At 37.7% G+C, this 25,830-nt stretch overlaps 1 protein-coding gene across 1 annotated transcript in view; it reads left to right on the forward strand.

Annotated features, from left to right (window-relative positions):
- LOC124556600 (E3 ubiquitin-protein ligase HERC2) overlaps nt 1-25,830 on the forward strand; it is an 832,907-nt gene that overhangs the window by 264,937 nt on the left and 542,140 nt on the right. Inside the window, exons 25-28 of the mRNA XM_047130567.1 lie at nt 3,438-3,594; nt 3,678-4,016; nt 16,261-16,438; nt 17,947-18,100. Of these exons, the coding sequence (XP_046986523.1) occupies nt 3,438-3,594; nt 3,678-4,016; nt 16,261-16,438; nt 17,947-18,100 (828 nt within the window). The remainder of the gene's footprint in view (nt 1-3,437; nt 3,595-3,677; nt 4,017-16,260; nt 16,439-17,946; nt 18,101-25,830) is intronic.

Genomic DNA, 25,830 nt, shown 5'->3' on the forward strand with positions numbered 1-25,830 from the left:
TTAAAGATAACATTAGTTGTCCCTCTACGTAAACAAGAAGTCATGTGTTGATAACTACTATCCCATTTCTCTTGTACCAATACCTTTGAAAATAGAATGTTACATATATCAACTAATTTATAAACATTTCACCTTCTTTGGAACTCTGACACTCAGTATGGCATCAGGGAAAACTCATCAACAATGAAGGCTGTTGAAAATGTCGTTTAGGCAATAGTCATTTGTTGATGCCTTGCTAATTGACCTGAGCAAGGCAAGGCATTTGACTGTGTGAGCCATCTGATTCTAATTGATAAACTGAGGTGCTATGGCATTCGAGATACAGAGCTCACTCTTATAGCATCGTGTCTCGACAATAAGAAGCAGAAGGTCCACTTTAACGATATGAGCTCTGGATTCCTATACGCTACAAGAGGCTTGCCCCAAGGATCTGTCCTGGGATCCCTATTGTTAATAATTCTCCACACAAGAACACCAGCACCACCTGCTTTAAAAGTGGCCATTTGGCAGTTGAAATACATCACCTCATGTAGTTTTCAATATACTCACACCCTATCATCAGTGATTGCCAACTTTCACTACAAATCATCAGTCCAGGTGACCTCCTTCTATGCTCTAAGGTTGCATGGCTGTGTTCCTGCAGCCACATTTATCTTTGACCCCTGCAGCATCCAGGGAGCAGAGTACACTTATGGGGAGGTGGTGTTGCCTAGAAATGAATTGCTGGGTTTTATGCTGCAGTGTGGGTTGTCTGCCTACTGTTACAATCTGTGATAATTGGCAACAACCCCTGTAATCAAACTGAGGAAGGTTGAACAGTCCTAAAACAATAAGTTCACATTTAGGAGGACAGAGGTGCAAATTTCTCTTTGACCTCCCAGATTTGATTTTTCTATGGTTTCCCCAAACCCTTAAAGCAAAAGCTGAGATGGTTCCATTGGACTATGCATGGTTTATTTCCTTCCCCAGTCTTCTCCAATCTGAGGTTATCCTCCTATAATGACCTCATCATTAACAGGACATCAAATCTTAATCTCCCTTACTTCCCTGTGATCAACACATTATTTCTGATGGCAGCTGGCTCTGGCAGCAGCATTTTTCCACAAATTGAGGCACTCATTTTATACCCTTGGCATAGTTCCATTTGAATAGCAGAGTGCCTGTGTGACCTTGAAGATGGATTTTCCCATATGGTGGACACTTGTTATCAGATGCACTGATGTTGTGTGTCTTACTCATTCTGTACTCCACTGTTTCATTAATAACTAGCACAAGTAGTGCTACGCCCAGTCATATGACATGCAAAACTCTTCCATTCACTATCGCAGTAGTAGTGCTCACTGTTTGACGTAGCAACAGTTTCTAATTAAGTTGTTTGTGAGTGTGTTTATTCAAACAAGGTGTGTGGCTATATAAGCTACATAAGAGTGGAGCTTTGTAGCTTGCAAATGACGTAATTCGTGGAATTTAAACCATATTTTAAGTATTCATATTTCTTTCTTTATCTATAAAGATGTATTTGAAAGGGAGAAACTTCTTTGATCTGTTAAAAGTATAATATGCACCTGCTAAAAAAATTGCCCCGTAGAAGCTTTCTTTAAATTTGAGAAAAAGTCACAGTAAAAATATTAAAACAAATAAATTAAAATGTGAAGTACATCAAATTTAATGATTCCCACCCCCCACTCTTCATAATCCAATGCACTCACTTCATCATCAACCAAAAATGACATAATTACTGAAAAAAATACTGCAATCTACCAAATGCTGCAGGGAATGTGAAAACTATTCCATAAGGTGTTGATGTGATCCTATAAAACATGCTATTCATTTATACCTGTAAATTCTAAGACCGTGTGTGTGTGCTCTGAAACTGGGTAGACACTTGAAGCCCATCAAGGCAGCCTGAACAGTGTAGCATTAGCAGAACCTGGGCATGAATTACTTACAAAATTCCCACTTCAGGCTCAAAATGTGAAGGGAAGCAATTTCTCAAGTATTATTTATTGAGGAAAAAGGGGGTTATAGGGAGTTCACAAGGGTGGGGTTATGTGAGATGGAAAGTCAATAATAATGTTATTCGTGTACAATATGCAGATGTGATGGAATTGCTAGTTACAGATGCAGAGGATTTGCTAGACATACTTTGCCACTGATTGAATGAATGGAACATTTTCTTAGCTCTCAAACTTCCATTTTTTAATTTTAATTTCGTTTTTATTTATTTACATGCTAGTTACATAAGTTAAACTAGCTAAGTAAGTAATGTAAACAGATCTTTTGATTTGTTACGTATGGAACTGCAAAGAGAAATAAAATCAAATGTTTCCGAAATAACGCAAACTTCAATTATATTTAGTGTCTACCAAACTGATGTTTTGAGAATAGGTTGAGAAATGTCCAGGCATGTAAAAATGCATAGATTTTGGACAGAAAATCTGATTCAGAGCTCACATACACATGAACAGTTTGTTTGTTTGTTTGTTTGTTTGTGTGTGTGTGTGTGTGTGTGTGTGTGTGTGTGTGTGTGTGAAGGGGTGTCTTCTAAGCAGTTGTCCATCTTTCTACATGTCTGTGTTTTGCTCAGCCCCTTCTAACTGTTGAGTAGACATCTGGCTTTATACACATGTACATCTATACGGTGCGAGCCACGTTACAGGGTATGGCAGAGGATGATTCTGGTACCACTATAGGCTATTTCTTCCCTTCCCTGTTCCCTATGCAAATGGTAGATGGGAACAAAGACTATCAGTAAGCTTCTACATGTGTTCTGATTTTTCTGATTTTCTTGTTACGGTCAGTTGCGAGACATGTAGGAGGAAGTAGTATGTTGCTCTACTGTTACTATAACATACACTTTCAGAATTTTAACAGTCAGCTGCTCTGGAATACACGACGCCTTTCATTTAGAATCTGGGTCATTGCATTTATTGAGCTCTCTTCCTTACTAAATGAACTTGCTACAGAATGCACTTATATTTTATCTTGGATTTTACATCCATTCATATTAATTTTATAATTGATTTCAAGTGAATTAAGAACATTTGTGATAAAATAAAATTGTGTGCTACGATGCGTCTTATACATGGATCCCTGCCAATTCTTTGGTCATGAATTATCAGTGATGCAGACCCGTCGCTCTCAATGGATAAACTCAAAATTTCAACTTGTCGCTTGTTTCCCTTCATAACTCCGAAGCTCTATAGAAGCTCTTGTGCTATGCTGCTTGAATACCAGCTCTGGAGAAAGGGTAAAGAGAAGAGGTTGATGTAACCACAGCCCCATGTCAATCAGAAATTTGTAGGTTTTCAGAAATATAATTACAATATGTGGATAATATAACTCATTGCTGCTTATTTCTTTGAAGTATTTTAGATGAATTGTTTTTCATTTTTGGTCTGTTTGTTGAATATATCAATTAATTTTAAATTTTATAGGTCTCTCTCTCAGTGTGGAAGCAACTTATTTACAAAATATTCTGGCCGTGATATTACTCAAGCAATTGATTCAGTGTGTCATTCGCAGTCAGCTAAGGAAGCCATTTCATCCTTCCTAATTGGTTATTACATGGAACCTGACCAGGAGTTACTGCAGGTTTTATAAGCATTTGATAAGCCTCATAATTTGACAATGCGTATTATTTTGCATCATCATCTTTATACAATCTATATTTTCAGGTTTCTGACATAAATAATGTTGTTTTACCATTGATGGATGTAGAAAGAAGCGTCGGGTATATCCTCGGTCTTCATGCCCACAGACTTTTCTTAAGCACACCACTGCAACCTGCAGAAGATGATGCTCAACGATGGCTTAATGCACCCTTTTTGAGAGCAGGACCGCAGGATTTGCGTCCTTCTAATCCATATGAGGAAGAAAAAGGAGAAGCGAGAAGCACTAGTTCTACAACTGTGACAACTCCCACAGAGTCTCATAATGTTTATTGTGGGCTGCCACATCACAATAAAGATCGAGCTTCTCACTTCCTACAAGCTCTTACAGAGAACAAACTCACGGTTTGTACTAATATTATTTACATTTTTTCCCTGTAAGTCTGACTTTGATATTTAAGTTTTGATGAAAATAAGTATATTATCATTTAGTCCATAACATAGGGACCAATCTTCATTACCTAGCTGAAAAAAATATATTTTATGGATGAGAAACACTTTGTGGTATTTCTTTGAGGTACTGTTCACTATGTCGATTAATATTATCACTTTTAGGCTTTCTTTATTGTGTTGTGTACGTTATTTTGGTCAGAGCTTTCTATGTGCTAGTGATATAAATGATATGGTATTGTGTATGTTGAATTGGTTGTATTGCCATATGCTCTCTGAACTGTAGTTATAACATTGTCAGTCACTCAGAACTTGATTTGAAACTATACTTTGTAGGCTAAGTCTGCTATGACTGTTGAACACAGTAGCTTAAGAACACACCGTATTCTGGAAACTGGTATGCTGTATTGTGTTAGTTTCATGAGGTACATATGAGAGATACTTATGTGGTAGGTACATATGAGAGATACGTATGTGGTGATGAGACTAATCTCTGAAATGTGTCATGCAAAATAGGTTCACCAGCATTTTACTCATTGCAGTATGTGATCTTATTTTCCCTATTAAATGGAAGTTAAGTCTGCTCATAGTGATACCAGGAGTTGATCTGCGATTATTTAAACTTAAGTCTTACTTTTGTACAAAGTAATAACAAAAGCATGTAGTACGGTGTCTCTTATGAATAATGATTGTAAACTCTCACTTAGTTGTAAAATTATGTTAATTATAAATCATATTTTGCTCATAGAAACCCAGACAAAAAAGTGGAAGAAGTAATTGTCAGTTAAAGACATAATATCTGTAAATGAATCCATGATCATGTTATGGCAGTTTATTAGTGAAGGTCTAGCTTGATCACGTAAAATGTACAGTTCACAATTACCAGTTTTGACCATTACCATCTGCAGGTCTGTTAAAAATAGAATTAAACTGTGGAGTAACAACCTAAGTTCAGTTAGCTGAAGCAATTCCTACAACAATAAAATATATACTAATGAGATTAACATACAAGTATACCATAAAAATATTTTGATGTGTCAACATCATATGACACATCTAGGTACATAATAAGTGCTGGTAATGGCCCGAGTGCATTCTGTATGTATACAAATAACTTGAAGCCAGACGAGGACACTAATGCTACACGAGTAACCAGTATTATGAATTGAGTAATTAAAGTACAATATACAATTCATAATTAAAAGTATTACATATGGCAAAACGAGTGTGTGACAATAAAACATGAACTGACATTCAATATGTGGAAGTAAAATCCATACTTAAATTCCACATGAAATGTGTAAAAAGTAATAATAGGAAGCTCCTAGTCCAGCATATTAAATAACACAAAACAGTGTAAGATTCAGAATAAAAAGGTTAGAAGTACACTATGTGATCAAAAGTATCCGGACACAACCAAAAACACACGTTTTTCATATTTCGTGCATTGTGCTGCCACCTACTGCCAGGTAATTCATATCAGTGGCCTCAGTAGTCATTAGACATCGTGAGAGAGCAGAATGGGGTGCTCCGCAGAATTCACGGACTTCAAACACGGTCAGGTGATTGGGTGTCACTTGTGTCATACATCCATACCTGAGGTTTCCACACTCCAAAACATCCCCAGGTCCACTGTTTTTGATGTGATAGTGAAGTGGAAATGTGAATAGACATATACAGCACAAAAGCATACAGGCTGATCTCATCTGTTGACTGACAAAGACAGCCGACAGTTGAAGAGGGTCGTAATGTGTAATAGGCAGATATCTATCCAGACCGTCTTGTAGGAATTCCAAAGTGCATCAGGAGCCACTGCAAGTACTATGACAGTTAGGTGGGGAGTGAGAAAATTTGGAATTCATGGTCGAGCAGCTGCTCATAAGCCACACATCACGCCAGTAAATGCTAAACGACGCCTCGCTTATGTAAGGAGAGTAAGCGTTGGTTAACTGAACAGTGGAAAGACACTGTGTGAAGTGATGAATCACGGTACACAATGTGGCGATCCGATGGCAAGGTGTGGGTATGGCGAATGCCCAGTGAACGTCATCTGCCAGCGTGTGTAGTGCCAACACTAAAATTCGGAGGCACTTGTATTATGCTGTGGTCATGTTTTTCATGGAGGGGGCTTGCACCCCTTGTTGTTTTGCATGGCACTATCACAGTACAGGACTAGACTGATGTTTTAAGCACCTTCTTGCTTCCCCCTGTTGAGGAGCAATTTGGGGACGATGATTACATCTTTCAACACAATCAAGCACCTGTTCATAATGCATGGCCTGTGGCAGAGTGGTTACATGACAATAGTATCCCAGTAATAGACTGGCCTGCACAGAGTTGTGTTCTGAATCCTATAGAACACTTTTGGGATGTTTTGGAACGCCGACTTCGTGCCAGGCCTCACCGACTGACATTGTTACCTCTCCTTAATGCAGCACTGTGTGAAGAATGGGCTGCCATTCTCCAAGAAACCTTCAAGCACCTAGTTGAACGTATGCCTGCAAGAGTGGAAGCTGTTGAAAAAGCTAATGTTGGGCCAACACCATATTGAAGGGAGGCCGCCATGAACTTGTAAGTAATTTTCAGCCAAGTGTCCAGTACTTTTGATCACATGTACAAGGTGCGTTCCGTAAGTAATGTGACCAAATTCATAAAAAATCATTTATTGAATATATTCCTACAAGTAATCAAAAATTTTCAAAATAGCACCCTCTTGCATCGATAGACTTCTGAAGGCAGTGTTTCCATGCTTGGAAGGCATCCTGGAATGCCTTTTCCGGAATGTCCTTTAGAGCTGATGTAACATGTGCCTGGATGCTTTCAATCGTGTCCCAATGTTTTCCTTTCATGACTCCTTTTAACCAAGGAAAGAAAAAAAAGTTAGCAAGAGCCAGGTCAGGACTGTAGGGAGGCTGGGGAACCAATGGGGTCTTGGTCCTGGCCAGAAAGTCGAAGACAATGAAGGCCCTGTGACTCGGCGCGCTGTTGTGGTGAACTTTCCACATGTCCTTGATGTCGCTTCGGCAGTGCGAGACACTCCTTTTTCAGTCTTTTGAGCACTTCCAAGCTGAAAACTGAGTTCACTGTAGTACTGGTAGGAACGAATTTGTGGTGGGCAATGCCTTTGATCTCAAAGAAGACAATGAGCATGGTTTTGATCCTGGACTTGCTCATGCGTGCCTTCTTGGGATGGGGCGACGATGGGGTTTGCCACTCTGTATTCTGCCTTTTTGTCTCACGGTCATACTAAAAAATCCATGACTCATCACCAGTGATAACTGAGTTTAAAAAATGAGGACCATTTTCACACATTTCCAATATTTCTCGGCACTGAAGCACTCGCATGTGCTTGTTTCGCCGGTCAACACTTTTGGGATGAGTTTTGCACACACCTTTCTCATGTTCAAATCTTGGGTTACAAGGCAGATCACGGTTGTTTTTGACATGTTTAGAGTTTGAGCTATCAATTGAAGGATCAGCCGTCTGTCAGAGTTCAATCAATCGTGCACATGCGTCACATTATCGTCGACTCGTGCGGTTGATGGCTGTCCACTGCGAGGTTCATCAGTGATCTCCTCTCGGCCCTCCATGAATGACTTGTGCCATTGGAAATCATGTGATTTGGACAAGCAATCAGTCCCAAAGGCATGGTGAAGTAATGGAAACGTTTCGGTGGCGGACTTCCCAAGTTAAACAAAAAATTTGATAGCGTACCGTTGCTTTACAGAATGATCCATTGTGCCGTGTTACGTAAACTCAAAACGGGGTGGAGGGAAATGCATGTCTTGACCCTCTGGCAGCTCGAAGCCGAATGAGACAAATAGCGTTTTGAAGCTAACACCCCCCCTCCACTTAGCCCAGCTGGTTAAAACACGCTGTGGTGTACCATTGGTGCAGAAAAAAATTGGTCGCATTAATTATGGAACGCACTCTGTACAAGTTGAAAATTTCCAGTGAAACAATTAAACATAAATGAAAATTATAAGATAATTAACAAGGCGAAGACTATTAATTAAAATCTCACTAGTTGACGACACATTCAGAGTGGAATCTCAGTAGCAATGCCTTGTGGTTTCTCTCTAAGAAGTTTTTGTTTTCCTGTCACAGAACTTGCAGAAGAAGGTCTAGTCTCTTTGCTGCTGGTCAGTGCACACAACCCCATGCTGAGCTGCTGTGGCATGCAAAACTGCCCAAACTAGCAGGTTTCTGAATATATCAAAATAAGCTTTCAACTTAAACTTATTCTGTTCATTCAGAAGTAATCCCAAATGACATTTTCTGTGTTTGTAAATTTCCATTTCCTCCAGTAGGGTCAATAATTGTCCTAAAATGAGTCTTGAAACTTCTTCCTGTCCAACCAATCTAAAGCTTTTCAGTCTTGGCAGTTGATGCTGTAGACACCAGATTCTAAATATCTGGAGACAAATAGTAGACAGAAAATAGGAAGTGAGACACCAATTTTTGGGCAGGATAGTCACACTCATGAACATAAAAATACAGATAATGAAATGAATCTTCTGAATAAGTGTCTATATTTTAGTAATACTCCGAAATTGATCCCAGGCATTTAAAAAAATCTAGAAGTAAAAGTTGCACGTTACGTAGCCAAAATCAATAAATTTAAACAAAAGGACATGGCAGCAAAAGCTAACAAACATATGCCCAAAGCAATCTGTTATAAACATAATAATGCAAAACATATAAAAGCACTTAAAAGTCTGAATCACAAATTAAAAATGGAAAGGACTGTAGTTACGAGAACTGACAAAGGGAATGCTGCTGTCATATTTTGCAATTATGACTAGATAAAAAAAAATAAAAAAATAAAAAAAAAGAAACTGAAAAATTCCTTGCAAATAATAACATAGATGAGAACAAGAGAAATCCTGTGATAAATTGCAGTCAGAAATAAGGAAAAAATTGAAAACAGTAGCTTTTTGTTTACAAATGAGGAAGAGAATTGTAGATTAAAAATGATGAATCTGTATATTTCAGTGCCTTGGTTACAAATTAAATTGCAAAAGGGTGAGTGGGTGGGGAACCAGTCATGCCAATTATTAACAGTATTTCGTATCCCAATTATATAGTTAACCAAGAATGCAACCTAAGACTGAAGGCAATATATACTTAGAAAAACAGTTTGCATAGAAAAACAGTACTATCAGCAAACCTCAAGTATATATTGCTGACATATGAAGTTCACATTTTATTATTTTGTTTGCTAATAGCTGCTCACAAGGTTGCAGATGACATGATGCTCACTGAGTAAAAAGACGGCAACAGAAAAAAAAGCACACAGAAAATATGTCGCAAACAGTGACAATAATTTCTTAAAACATGCTGTAACATACAATAAATGAGGTAGTATGAAAGTATCCATAGAAAACTATATATTCAAAAAACCAATAGTAAAAATGTAATAATGTGCTACTGTGTTTGTATAACCATGCTATTTTCTGCATGTTTTAGATTAAAAACCCCACTGATGATGGTCATATTTATCACCAAAACTAGTTTGGGAGAATAAAGAAATAAACGAATAACAAGGTGTGTTGCATCAAGGCGGACTCAATTTGCTGAAAGATGGAAGACATAAGATTAGTGTGTTTAGGAAGCAATGGCTACTGAGATGATTATAACTGCGAAATGCTGTCACTCTAAAAAGCATAAATGGGCATCCTTTAGAGCCTTGATCAACAGGATGCTAAAACTACCACCCACTCATAACAATGAAGTGGAAGAATTGAATTTAGCTGGGACAGATGGATATAAGGAATGTGATGTAATGAACCCTCATAACAAACTCAAGTCAAAAATACATGACAAGAGGGAGAAATAGATCCAGAGGGCAAGAGGTTTGTTGCTATGTCATACAATGGTGCATTTTCGGACAGTATTGCACATGCCTTCAGTAAAATGAAAGCAAAAATTTCATTTGAAATTAAAGGTATAGTTGGTTCTAGGCAACACCACAAAGTTAATAACAATAACAACAACAACGACAACAACAACAAATAATATTTAGAATCTGGTAACTGCAGGACCAGCTATCAAGACTGTGAAAAGTTTTATTCAGATATGAAGGAATTTCAAGATTTGTGTTAGAGAACACATGTGTAGCCAAAATAAGAGCATTTTTGGTATACATTTGGATAAAGAAAATTATAAGGCAGGAAATATAGAGGATAATATGGAAGTCTTGCATAAGGCGCCAAAAGGACAATTATTGAACCCATTGGAAAGAATGGAACTTTACCTACATAGAAAACAGTGACTGGGATTACTGCTAAATTAACACAATGAGTTTTAACTTGAATGCATATTTTGATGTATTGAGAAACCTGCTAGTTTGAGCAGTGTCATGTACCACAGCCGCTTGGCATGGGGTTGTGTGTATCTTGCGCTAGCTTTGAGGAGACAGCTTTTTTCTACAAGCTCCACCTCAGGAAAACAAAAACTTCTTAGACAAAAACCACGAGGCAGCGTCACTGAAATTTCACCTCGATTGTGTAATTGATTTTTGAGATTATGAATAAAATCTTTGTCTTGTTACTTATCCTACACTTAATGATTATATTTAACAGTTTTGTTGTGATGAAAGGTTTCAATTTATAGATGTTACTTTTAAACTTATTATTCTGAATTTTATACTATTTTGTGTTATTTACTTTGCCAGCTAGGAGCTCCATATTATTACTCTTTACACATTTTACGTGGATTTTAAATATGAGTTTTATTTCCACATATTGTAAATTAGTTCATGTTTTATTGTCACACACTCATTTTGCAATGTTAAGTAATTTTAATTAATGACCATGCATATTATAAATTAACAACTGAATTTATGATACTGGTTACTCACGTACCCTAGTATTAGTGTCCTCTACTGACCACAGTTACTGATATAAATACAGGATGCAACCGGGCCATTACTGGCACTAATTATGTACCCAGATATTGCTTCAGGTTGTTATACCACAGTTTTTCTATTTGTAACAGATCTGAAGATGGCAATGGCCAAAACTGGTGATGGTGCATTCTAAAATTCATGTGATCAAAACAAACCTTTATAAATAAAGTAATTATCACTTTATCAGGTTCTTGAATTCCTGTGCACATCATGCAGAGACTCTGGTGTTGATATGGTAGTGGCGTAACTTCAGTTTAGAACTTATACAATGATGAAATAAATTATTCAAGAACTGGTAATGAAATAAATAAATACAAGTATTAAAATGTAGATAACATTATGATATTTATATCATTTAAAATCAAAAATCATCTTGGGAAAAAATGGGATGTTCTAATTAATTCTTTCTTCATTTCCTTAAAGACTCTACCAATAAGAACTTATTTGAGTTAGTAACACTATCATTCAACTTAATTCCCACTGTAAAGTTCCCCACTAGGGTAGCTAATTGCTCACAAACAGCCATTGATAATATCTTTATATAAAAGTCCTAACAAAATTATATTACAAAACCAATAGTCAATGGCCTCTCAGATCATGACATGCAGATCCTTCTGTTACATGTTAACACTGGACAGGATATAAAATCTGTTAAATCTGAGCTCAAGAGGGTAATCAATAAGCCAAAGATTGATTATTTTAGGACACTCCTCAGAGACATTCACTGGACTGATGTTTACAGTGCTCAGGGCATGAATGAAAAATATAGAACTTTCGCTAATAAAGTGCTTACCTTATTCGAACACTGTTTTCCCCAAAAACTTACCAAGGTTGGAGCTAAGTCTACAAAGAAGCTGCGGATTACTCAAGGAATAGGGGCATCTTGTAAAACAAAAAGAAAACTGTATCTGTCAATCCGAAACAGTTCCAATGTTGTGCTATAGCACATTGCAAGAAATACTGCAAAATATTAAAGACTGTAATATGGACATCAAAGCAAATATATTACAAGGAAAAGATAGTCATATCAGATAACAAAATAAAGACAATATGGGCTATAGTGAAGGAGGAGACTGGTAGAACCAGACATGAGAAGGGACAAATAGCATTAAGAGTAAATGATACATTGGTGACAGATGTGTATAGTGTTGCAGAACTTTTTAACAAACATTTCATAACTGTTACTGAAATGATGGAGTTGTCAGGTTCTGTAGATGCTGCTATGGAATACCTCAGACCAGACATTTCAAGTAACTTCCATAGTATGAATTTGACGCTCACTACCCCAGCAGTAATAATATCCACCATAAAATCTTTAAAATCAAAAACATCTAGTGGGTATGATGAAATATCAACAAAGCTAATTAAAGAATGTGATTCTGAGTTAAGTAACATATTAAGCTATCTGTGTAACCAGTCATTTATCAGTGAAATATTTCCTGAATGGTTAAAATATGCTGAAGTTAAGCCACTGTTTAAGAAGGAAGATAAAGAAATAGCATCAAATTTCCGTCCAATTTCATTTTTACCTGCATTCTCAAGAATTTTAGAAAAAGTAATGTACAATTGGCTTTATAACCATCTTATCTCAAATAACATACTGTCAAAGTCACAGTTCAGATTTCTAAAGGGTTCTGATATCTAGAAGGCTATCTACACTTACAGTGAAAATGTGCTTAATTCCTTAGATAAAAAATTGCAGGCAACTGGTATATTTTGTGATGTGTCAAAGGCATTTGACTGTGTAAATCACAATATCCTTTTAAGTAAATTAGAATATTATAGTATAACAGGAAATGCTGCAAAATGGTTCAAATCTTATATCTCTGGCAGGAAACAAAGAGTGTTATTAGGAAAGAGACATGTATCAAGCTATCAGGCATCATCCAACTGGGAACTAATTACACGTGCGGTCCCACAGGGTTCCATATTAGGGCCCGTACTATTTCTTGTGTATATCAATGACCTTTCATCAGTAACATTACCAGATGCCAAGTTCGTTTTGTTTGCCGATGATACGAACATTGCAATAAATAGCAAATCAAGTGTAATCTTAGAAAGATCAGCTAATAAAATATTTGTGGACATTAATCACTGGTTCCTAGCCAGTTCTTTGTCACAAAACTTTGAAAAAACACACTACATGCAGTTCAGAACTTGTAAGGGGTGTCCCACGAGTATATGCCTAACATATGATGACAAGCAGATAGAAGAAGTGGACAGTATTAAATTCTTGTGATTACAGCTTGATAATAAATTCAACTGGGAAAAGCACACCACAGAACTGCTGAAGCGTCTTAACAAATCTCTATTTGCAATGCGAATTGTGTCAGACATGGGGGATATAAAAATGAAGAAGCTGGCATACTATGCTTACTTTCATTCCATAATGTCATATGGGATTATTTTTTGGGGTAATTCATCAAGCCAAGCTAAAGTTTTCCAGGCACAAAAACGTGCAGTAAGAGTTGTATGTGGTGTGAATTCAAGAACATCCTGCAGAAGCCTGTTTAGGGAACTAGGGATACTAACTACTGCTTCCCAATATATTTATTCTTTAATGAAGTTTGTCATTAAAATATATCACTTTTTCAAACCAACAGTTCAATTCATGGAATCAATACTAGAAATAAGAATAATCTTCACAAGGATTTAAAGTCACTTAGCCTTGTACAGAAAGGTGTGCATTATTCAGGACCACACATTTTCAATAACTTGCCAGCAGCCATAAAGAGCTTAACAACCAATGAAATTCAGTTTAAGAGAAGCCTAAAGGATTTATTGGTGGCCAACTCCTTCTACTCCATTGATGAATTTCTCAGTAGAACCAAGTGATTTGTGTGTGTATATATACAAGTAAAATATAACTTCTGCACAATTTCAGTGCAGGAATGAGTTCATTGTAAATAAGTGTGCATATCTGTGTGTGTGTGTGTGTGTGTGTGTGTGTGTGTGTGTGTGTGTGTGTGTGTGTGTAAGTACAATCTAACTTCTGCACCATTTCAGTGCAGTAATGTGTTCATTGTAAATATTTTAGTAGTTGTATTACACGTTTATTACCTTATAAATAAATTTTTAAAAAAAATTATTTTAAATTCAGTGCATTAGTATTTGTAAAATGATTCTTTCATATAGTGATCATTAAAAAATGATGATCATTCCACTTGGGACCTGTGGAATGATACATTAGCTTATTTGTTTGAGTTGTAAATATTTGTCATGTGTTGTTGTTTTTCTGACATGTTCTACATCCTGGAGTACCTCCTCACTACGGATCAATTGGGATGAAAGTAAATCTAATCTAATCTAATCCTTTACACAGATGTGCTATTTTCTCTTTTCTGTATCTGTCTTACAGATTTCTCTTTCTGGCCTTTGCTGGTTATTTTTTTCTGTTCTTAACAGTGATTAGTCATGATGTCCTAGTATGTGAAACTGCTCCTACATTTGAAAGGCTCAAATCCTCATCTTGCCATCCTGATATAGGTTTCCTACAGTTTATTTAAGTCACCTCATACAAAAGCAGGGATGGGACCCTTGTTAATCACTAGGCCACAGAGAAGCAATGTGATGAGCATTGGGCGGAGGATTAGTCATCGTTGCTGGATACTGGACCTTAAATCATGCGGAGGTCAATATAAGGAAACGAGATATGATGAACTTTTATTCATTGTGATATTTTTCAAGAACAAGCTTGCTTCTCTGGAGGTAGTGTTGGGAACAAGCATAATGTCATTGTCTGCATTTTGTAGATAGATGCCTGATAATTATCATTAAGATTCATTAAAAGTGGCAGTGTGGCTAACTTTTTAACAGAGCTGTACTATTTACAAACTTTCTGAGCACTAGACATGTAAGCTAGGCTTCTAAATGTAAGATGTCATACTTAGCTTATGCATTGAACTGACACTGAAATTGCCAACTTTAGGAGACGTGCGACTGATCCCAAATATTCTCTCATTCTAAGAGCTCCTCTACTTGGGGTATTCCACGCGGTAATGTGTTGTCACCCATGAAAATTAAGTCAGCGCCAAACTTATTCCTGAAAAGACATACATGGGAAATGAGTACTGTGTCACAATAATGCTGACTGGTGAGAGTATAGTGTTCGAAGATTTGGTGGTCAGTACGCCCACGCAACATTGTGCCTGCCCCCACCATAACACCTGGACCACCACAGTGATCATATTTGATAATGTTGCTGTGAGCATTACGTACCTTCATATGGCGAGAGATGGGAACAAGTCATGCACCCAGGAACATTGTCGAACATGATCGTTTTGCTGGTCCAGGTAGTTATGGTGTGGGGAGGTATAATGTTGGATGGGCATTCTGACCTCAAAGTCTTTGAACATGGTATGGTCACTGGTCAACATAACTGTGACTCTATATGTGCATCCTTTGGGGTGCGTTGAGCCCTGACTTTATTTTTATGGATGACATTACGTGACCGCATCGAACTGCGCAGGTGGACGAACTCTTGGCACGAGGGGATATTCATGAATAGACTGGCCCGTCTGTGCCCCCAACTTAAATTCCTATGAGCATGTGTGGGATGCAGTGTCATGTTTGTCATCTCATTTTGTACTTATTTAGCATCTGTACTATTCTGTAGCAGGTCTTTCTATGTATAGTCCAAGTTCCAATGAGCTGTGTTACCTGGCAGTGACACATCATGTGAAACTTACTTTCTTATTTAATATTGAAGAGAGGTGCTGACAGTACCAAGTGCATCAGATAATGGAATGTGCTGAAAATACATGGTACTCTATAGCACTTACTGCTAATACAATAAAAGAACTTTGCACCATTGTGCCACACAAGCGTGGATGTCACCTTTAATACAGCAGTTCCTATGGAATACAGATTACAATCGCTATCAACCATACTGTCTCAATCTGCCAGGAAGATTCGTCCAAGTTCAAATTCTGCTGCAGATCCAAAAAAAAATAAAAAATAAAAAAAAATAAAAAAACAATCCTTGAGCCAATACTTACTTCTGGTTGTTTCATTTTCTATCAAATTGGCTCTCTTAAGGATAACATCTCTGCTTTATTATAGGAGAATCAATGTGTAGTTTGGAAAGTCAGAGATAGGTAAAAATGTCTTGTCTATTTGTATAGCTCAGTTGATGGAGTTATGCCAGCAAGAGGGAGAGGTTTAGAATCAGGTTGTAGTCAGACATGTACCTTTGTTCTATGCGCAAGGTCCTTGACAATTAGTAGCAACAATAGTGTAAAATATAGTCTATTCCACAGAAAATCTGTATGTTTGTTAACTTATTTTCAGGATCCTTATGTGCAGACATTTTTGGCCATTGTGGAATGTCATTGTAAAATTCATCACCTCATGAGTCATGGTGAATTTTCTCCAGAGCATCCAGTGGAAGAAGTTGGAAGACTGCTGATGGCAGTTCTAATCAAGCATCTGGGCATCGAATGTCAAGTTATTGATCTTATAGAACAAGGTTGGAACTTGCTTTTCTTTCATCTTATTTGTAGCATGTCTGATGCATCTGATAACTGAAAATGTTAAGAAAGTAAAGAAAGTGTAAAATAAGGAGGAGAAAAAGGGCTGTGAGGGGATCAGGAGAGAAGGAAGATAAGCTGAACAAGTTATCTCAGATACCATGGCAGAGAGGGCTGCTAAGATAAGAAACTAGTGGGACACAGTATACTGCTGTGATTTGTCCCTGTGGTAGAGTGGGGAGTAAGGATGGTATAAAAAAGTTTATTCAGAATTTAAAGTCAGACACTATCTTCATTTACTGTGCATATTTGCCTAATTCATTCATTGTTCTTTCATCCCTTTTGTAAATCTCATCAAGACTGAGAAACTTCAGAGAAGTGGAACAAGTCAAGATATAAATTAATAAAAGGTTCTCAACTCATTGATACATAATCTGTATATTGTACTAACAAATCTGTCACCATATTGTTTAATACTATTTGTGTATGTACCACTTAAAAGTAACCTAGTAAATTTAGTAAATTAGCAGGAGAGTTGCTCTTACTTCATAAAACCAAAAATGAAATGCCCAGCTACTAAAACAATTTGGTTGTTGATATAAGAGCAAAATGGCAGAACTAAAAGATGGAAACTGATTTCCACCTGTTTGTCCACAAAAAACTGGCTTAGTCCCAAACATTTTGATTTTGAGGAAATACAAGAGGATGCTGTCTTGTTCTGGTTCCAACATCAGTTTGCAGAATTCTGTGAAGAGGGTGTTTGTCCTATGGTCAAGAGCTGTGAAATATTCTTAACTATGAATGATAGAATGTATAAAGAGCTGTAGAGTTAAGATTCTTCTACAAATTTTTTAAAATAATTATTCAAGTATTTTATTTATAGCATGATGGAGGTTATTTTGTGGCTGACCCTTATACATTTACTGTGCATGTGATCATTTTATTTGCTTCTGACAGTCCATTTTATTCATTCTCCATCCATTTATTTGATCAAAGTTTAGCAAGTTTTTGTATTCTGAATTGTTCCATTCCTGTATTTCTTTGCGGATAAAAGAATATTGGAAATCTGTTATACCTTTGTAAAACACAAATACTGTTGGTTGACAGTATGCAGGTCATTTGTGAAGAACAGTTAAAGGACTCCATTTTTTTTACATAGCTGCTGGTAATTCAGTCCCTGGTTCCAAATAAAAGCTTTTGTTGCTTTGCATGCATTTCCCTTGAGTGTTATTGAAAAGATAGAGCTCTTACTACACATACAATCTTTGTATATGTAAACATATGATGCTTATAATGTCAGAGTTTTTCAATAATGAGACAATGAATTTTGACAAAACATGTTAATGGCTCTTGTGACATTATAATTTTTTCTGCAGCTGTATTGTCTATGAAGTGTATGACAGCAGTATTGTAATGTTTAAACTCCCCTAGAAAATTAATTTGTCATGTTATACACACTTTTACTCCTTGTTGGGATTCATATATATCTTTCGTTTGTATCTGTTAGATATTGTGGGTGGCAGTGTACCTGTTCGGATACCAAAGCAAATTACAGAAATGATACGAACTGTTCACCAGACGAAATGGAGTCTCATCAAGAGGAGGCAAGAACTGAATCGTTCCTACAAAGAAGTTTGCATTCCTGTCCTGGATAAATGCAGGTAAGAAAACAGTTTGCACTTTGTGTCTTCTTTCATTTCAGTGTTCTAAATAAGTCACCAGGAGACTTAAATAAATCCAGCAAGTTCAAATGGATGTAGGTTGCAGTAGTTATGCTGAAATGATAAGTGTTGTACAGGATTTGCTAATGTGGAGAACTACATCATACCAGTCTTCGGACTGAAGACCATAACAAGAACAAGCAAAAGGTGTGCACTACTGTCAAGGATATTCTACGAGATGAAAAGTGGGAAATAAATTACTGAATTTTGTTTGGCATAATGGATACAATGTAAAAATTTCTAATATGGAATCTGTTACAAATACAAGATGGAGGAGGAGGGGCCACTTGATATTAATGTGAGAGCAGAATAGAAGATATCTGCTCAAGAAAAATTTTACCTTTAACCATAGGTCATTGATGCTCCATTGTGATGATTACCGGGCAACTCTTGCCTACTGAATAAGCTGGACTAGAAGTATCATAAGCTCATTTGTTCATTAAAGTAATAAGCTTCAGTACATAAACAGTAAGTGCTGAAGTGCAGGTTTGTTAGTAATGAAACCTTAAGGCCATTTGTTCATGTATGCTCAACAAATTGTTCTAAGAAACATGTAAATAAATGAAAATAAGATAAGAAAATAAAAAAAATATTCTCCCCCCCCCCCCCCCCCTCTCTCTCTCTCTCTCTCTCTCTCTCTCTCTCTCTCTCTCTCTCTCTCTCTCTCTCTCTCACGCTCTCAAAAATAATGTTTTACATAGAACTACAAGAAGATCAACATCCACTATTACTATCAAATTGGCACTGTTGAAGAATTTATTGCCATAACCTCCTGATAATCAAATGTTATTTGCCTGTCAGAATGCAGTGCAATGCACCACAGTCCTGTAGGCTCAACATTCTTTGGGATATGTGAAATGTGTTTTATTCATCTCAAAGGTACAGAATTTCAGAGCATATGCCTGATTTACAGGAGACATATCAAGGTTACTCGCTCATTTGAAATTTTGTGACACTTACATTATTACTTTGTGAGGAATTTATTTATTTAAAATTTGTCAAACTTACAATAATGACATTGACTATAAATCTCATAAATTTTTATTCCATTTTAGAGATCCAGCTCAAAGTATCACTTCATCCTTCATGAAATCTTCCGCAGAGTAGTAGCATATTTCAGTTAGAAAATCACGTAACTTGATTTTTAAAATATTTATTTTCATATTCATTATGTCACACCCTTTTATTGTGTTGTAAGTTTTCATGGCTATAGAGTCTGAGCACACAATTTTAAGTGATGTGAGGTGAGCATGAAGTTTCCTTTATGTCTTGTGTTGTATGAGTGTTCAATTTTTTAAAATTTTTTATTGTCTTATTTTTTAATAATCAGCTCTGCTTTGTAGGAAAAGAATCACCTCAAAGATGTATAAAGAGGGGACAGTTAATATCTTTAGGTCTTTAAATAATGCTTGACATGATGCCCTCAGCTGTGCAGTGTGTATGTTGTGAATGATTCTTTTTTGCAGTTTTAAAATTTGTGTAACATTTCCTGAGTTTCCCCAAAAATTTATGCCATATCTAATAACATGTTCAAAGTAGCTATAGTATGCTATTTTTCTGGTGTCCATGTGAGTGACGCTAAAATTTCCATAGCAAATGCAAGGCTGTTAATGCTAGGTATTCTATATCTGTATTCGAACTCAGATTTCTGTCTAAGTTTATTCCTAGGACTCTGACTGAGTCAAGTTCTTCCATTTTTTGATTATTGTGAGTGATACAGATTTCTTCAGTTTTTGATTATTTGGTTTTAAAACTCATCATGTGGGATTTTGAGATGTTTAGCCTTAAACCATTTAGACTGAAATATATTTCCAAGTTACTTAATGTATTCACGACACTCTGTAGTATATTGTCAGAATTTTCATTTTCAATTAGGGCAGAAGTGTCATCTGCAAACAAGATTAAATGAGTATTTATATTGAGAGGCAAGTCATTTACATAGAACAGGAATAAAATTGATCCTGGGACTGAGCCTTGAGGAACACCTTTTGACACAGTTTTCCACTCTGAGAAGTAATCTGCTCCATTTAATGTGATTATTACCCTTTGTTTCCTCTCCATGAGATATGACTCAAACCATTTCAAAGCAATATTCCTTATTCTATAGCTGTTGAGTTTGAAAAGCAGCATGGCATGGTTTACAGATTCAGTAATATTTTCTGTGTGTCTTTGCTGATTTTGATGGCCAAAATATCAGAATTTTAACTTCCTGTGTGTAGTTCCATTCATTAATATCATATGGAGATATATTCTGGGACAATTGTACACATAGAAAGTTTTCATTGTACAGAAATATGCTACTGGGTGTACACCTGCAAACACACTGTAGGCAATTGTTTTTAATTTTTATTTGTTTTTGTCTAGGCATAACAACAGGAGCATTGCAATACATTTATTTGTTTTGAAATTTGTTGTTAATTAATAATCATAATTTAAAAGTAATAATAGAATTCATAACAGTTGAGAAAAAAATGGTCTCCACTGTTTACCACTTAACCTTACCCTTGAAAATAGGCATCAAAGTATGCAGATATGGAAATATTTGATCTCTTCTTGATATTCAGTGAAAATAATTGTAAAAGCAAATTCAAATAATTTTTTTGAAAAAATTATTCTGGTATTAGGCCACGTCGTTATGAAACATTAAAACAACAAAATGCCAATGTTTTGACAGAAACTGCAACTATCCTTGTCAGGGTGGCTAACTGCTGGATTCTGTGAAGGTCTTCCCCTATATACTGCCTGTTTTGGTTGTCAGTTGGCTACTGGCATTACATTCTGAGATGCCATTGGATAACTTGAAATAAAGATTGCTGTAAAGGGGTGGCTGTATGGTAAGTTATGACCTGTGCTACTCTGGTAGGTTATTGGCAGGCAAAAGTGAAGCAGCAGCTTGTACCCGGGGTATTTTTTTCCTGCAGCAAGACATTAATGTCACATGGTAGTTCTCTTGTGGATGCTTGTTTATACTGTTGAGGTCAGGTCATGTGGAACTGCTGGGTGGTGCATGAACATGGCCTGAAGCACTGGGATAGCTGGCAGCCAGGCTGAAAGTAACTTACAGCCTCCCTGTTCTTGTTGTTAGGACATTTAATTACTTTAATAGCCCCTCTTAAATTCTGCTGCTGCATCCATGGCTGCTGTGAAAGCACATCAGGTTCTTGAAAATTAATAGAATGGCTGCAGGCCTGATGATGTTCAACTATACCTGATTTGCTGTGCTGCCCCAGATGTACTTAGCGTTCATGGCGCAACACACAAGTGTTAAATCTCTCTCCTGGTGGTTTCACCAATGTAGACTTCACCACATTCACATCACAGTTTGTTACTACCTGCAGTGTGGAGAGCATCCTCAGAATATTTCATGAGTCTCAACAGATCTCAGGTCTTGTGACTGCTCTGGAATGTTGGTTGAACTCCTCCACAGTCCAGCTCCTTGCCAACATTGTTGCTGGCACCTCTCATATAAGGTAGCGAGCAACAGCAAGAGGTTCTTCTGTTCCTTTGCATCTTTTATCTTCACTGTAGCTCATTGTATGTTCTTGGTGCTGTATCCATTTGCATAAAATGTTGTCCGGAGTTCATTCAGTTTGTGTTGGAAGTTGTCAGCGTCACAAGTCCTGTCTGCTTGGGCTGTTAGCATATGTAGTACAGCGTTCTTTTTTGCTGCATGACGGTGTAGCTCTGAATGTAGATATCTGTGTGCATTGGTTTCTGGTAGACTTTTTGTCCTGTTTTACCACTAAATGTTCTGGAGACGTCTACACCCAGAAATGGAATTGCTCTATTATTTTCTATTTCTTCAATGAACTATATGTTTTTGTGTAAGCTTTTGAGGAAGTTATGGAAACTGCTTCCCAGTTTGGTCGTATGATGAATGTGTTGTCTACATACATTAGCCAATAATGTGGGTGCAGTGGCATGGATCTCAGTGCTGTCTGTTCGAACGGTTCCATGAATACCTTAGCTGCTGCAGGTTCACTGAAGATACAACAGACGAAGGAACAGAAGAACATCTTCCTGTTGCTCACATAATGTATGTAAGAGGTATCAGGAACTGTGTAGGCAATGCTGTGGAGCATTTAAACAAGTATTCCAAATCAGTTGCAACTTCCAAGATGTGCTCCTCCACACTGCAGGCATCTACAAGCTTTGATATAAATGCCTTGAAGTCTACATTGGTGAAACCAGGTGACTGATTAGCTCTCCTGTGTCGGAGCCTGAATGCTACGTATATCTGGGGCAGCACAGCGAAAGTACTTGCCCCCCTTCTAACAGCCATGTACCGCAAGTCTCTAGAGGAATGGAAGGTTCCAAATGATTGGAAAAGAGCACAGGTAGTCCCAGTCTTCAAGAAGGGTCGTCGAGTAGCTGCGCAAAACTATAGACCTATATCTCTGATGTCGATCTGTTGTAGAATTTTAGAACATGTTTTTTGCTCGCGTATCATGTCATTTTTGGAAACCCAGAATCTACTCTATAGGAACCAACATGGATTCCAGAAAAAGCGATCCTGTGAGGCCCGACTCGCTTTATTTGTTCATGAGACCCAGAAAATATTAGATACAGGCTCTCAGGTAGATGCTATTTTCCTTGACTTACGGAAGGCGTTCGATACAGTTCCGCACTGTCGCCTGATAAACAAAGTAAGAGCCTATGGAATATCAGACCAGCTGTGTGGCTGGATTGAAGAGTTTTTAGCAAACAGAACATAGCATGTTGTTCTCAATGGAGAGACGTCTACAGACGTTAAAGTAACCTCTGGCGTGCCACAGGGGAGTGTTATGGGACCATTGCTTTTCACAATATATATAAATGACCTAGTAGATAGTGTCGGAAGTTCCATGCGGCTTTTCGCTGATGGTGCTGTAGTATACAGGGAAGTTGCAGCATTAGAAAATTGTAGCGAAATGCAGGAAGATCTGCAGCGGATAGGCACTTGGTGCAGGGAGTGGCAACTGACCCTTAACATAGACAAATGTAATGTATTGCGAATACGTAGAAAGAAGGACCCTTTATTGTATGATTATATGATAGCGGAACAAACACCGGTAGCAGTTACTTCTGTAAAATATCTGGGAGTATGCGTATGGAATGATTTGAAGTGGAATGATCATATAAAATTAATTGTTGGTAAGGCGGGTACCAGGTTGAGATTCATTGGGAGAGTCCTTAGAAAATGTAGTCCATCAACAAAGGAGGTGGCTTACAAAACACTCGTTCGACCTATACTTGAGTATTGCTCATCAGTGTGGGATCTGTACCAGGTTGGGTTGACGGAGGAGATAGAGAAGATCCAAAGAAGAGCGGGGCGTTTCATCACAGGGTTATTTGGTAATCGTGATAGCGTTACGGAGATGTTTAGCAAACTCAAGTGGCAGACTCTGCAAGAGAGGCGCTCTGCATCACGGTGTAGCTTGCTCGCCAGGTTTTGAGAGGGTGCGTTTCTGGATAAGGTATCGAATATATTGCTTCCCCCTACTTGCACCTCCCGAGGAGATCACGAATGTAAAATTAGAGAGATTCGAGCGTGGACGGAGGCTTTCCGACAGTCGTTCTTCCCGCGAACCATACGCGACTGGAACAGAAAAGGGAGGTAATGACAGTGGCACATAAAGTGCCCTCTGCCACACACCGTTTGGTGGCTTGCGGAATATGAATGTAGATGTAGATCAGCTATAGTTAAAAACCACCAGCATTGTGGCCATTCTATTGATTTTCAAAAATGTCACGTGTTTGCATAACAGTCATGAATGCAGTAGCAGAAATTAATTCGTTTCAACAGTATAAAGAAGCAACCACAAGCAAACTACTATGCAGGATTGACGTCTTGCTGCAGGAAAACCCACCCCTGGGTACAAGCTGTTGCTTCTCTGTTGTCTACAAAAAACCTGCCAGAGTAGCACTGGCAATTGCCTACCATACAATTTAACTAGTTTCTCGGTAACAAATAAGTAAACTACCGTAAATAGCGTATAACTTCATTGTTTTAATACAGATTTCAGGAAAACAGCGTAACTTATATCAGAAACTTGCCTATATACATTTGTTTATAGGCCTAATTCTCGTAACTTTTTTGGAGAATCAAAGTTAAAGTATCTCGTTTAATTGTCCTTTTTTCATTCCATCGAGTGAAATATATAATAAATAGCGTATACCTTCATTGTTTTAATACAGATCTCAGAAAAACAGCGGAATTTTAAATCAGAAACTTACTTATATACATTTGTGAATAGGCTTAATTCTTGTAACGTCTTTTTTGTTTTTGGTAATTTAATTGATTTATTCTAGCTAAAGTATTATTTTTGCCATGAGTGAGAAGTGCCTGACTTGCCGTAGAATTGTTAGTTCCGGGGTTTGGTGTGATGGATGCAGTAGTTTTTTTCACTGGGGGGACTGCAGTGGCGTGGGTGTTGGGAAAGTGGATCAGGCTCATAAGTGGTTATGTAGGATTTGCAGCAGAGATAGGAAGATAGTGGAACAGGAGGGGAAAATTGCTGCCCTTCAGGCTGAGCTAGATCAGGCTAGGGAAGATCTGGACAGGTTAAGGAGGGAGAAGGGCAAAGAGAGGTGGGAAGTGGCAACAGGTAGCAGAAGGAACAGGCCTAGAACTAAGTCTGACAGTTTTGTGGTGAATGTCAAAAATAAGTTTGACCTGTTGCTTCAGTTAGAAACTGATGAGCCTCAAGCAGAGGTAGGTGTAGACAGGACACAACAAACTTTCAATAGGAAATTGAAAAAGAATGTAGGAAAGTCATCGAAAAGGAAGAAAGTTTTGTTGTTAGGCAGTTCTCATGCCAGAGGTGTAGGCCAACTTCTGCAGGAGGAATTAGGACCAGAATACCAGGTCACAAATTTTTTCAAACCAAGTGCTAGTCTGGATCAGGTGACAGAGGATTTAGGTTCACTCTGTAAAGGATTTACCAGGGAAGACACCGTGGTTATTGTGGGAGGGCCAGGGAACAGCATCGACAGAGATCCTGGGTACAGTATAGAGTGTGACCTGGTAAAGATTGCGTCAGCATCGAGACACACCAATGTTGAATTTGTATCTGTCCTGAGACGCCATGACCGGCCTCATTTAAACTCTTCTGTTGGGAGAGTTAATTTGGAGTTGGAACGGCTGCTTGGGTCGGGTGCGGGGGGTCATATTGGTGTGGTTCCTGTTGATTATCTCAGTAGGTGGGACTATACCAGGCACGGCCTACATCTCAACAGGAAAGGGAAGGGGAAACTGGCTGGGGTAATAGCAGGAAATTTAAGGGGGGGAGGCACTGCCATGAATGGTAAAATACCAGTGGTTACAGGTGTTGGAGCAGCACCTTTTTTAGGATAGGTAAGACAGAAAGATGTCAAGTTCTACGAGAGGTCAGGATTGAAACAAATCTTCAGTTTAGGAAAGAAATTAAACAGCACAATTCTAGCACATTGGATCACCAATCACAGCTATCAATTATAGATTTTCACCAATCACCAGAAATTTTATCTCCACCAAGTTGTATCTCAGTCCTAGGTAATTGCATTGATGAATTAAAGTCACCCAACCCAATTGACATAATCTGCCTCTCTGAACACCATGTGACCACTGGTATAGGAACTAGGCCTAAGCACAATGAGAAACTCAGACAGGAGAGTACTGCAAATGTTAGAATAAGGAAAGGTTCTCATAA

This window comes from Schistocerca americana, chromosome X (genome assembly GCF_021461395.2).
Source record: "Schistocerca americana isolate TAMUIC-IGC-003095 chromosome X, iqSchAmer2.1, whole genome shotgun sequence".
NCBI lineage: Eukaryota > Metazoa > Arthropoda > Insecta > Orthoptera > Acrididae > Schistocerca > Schistocerca americana.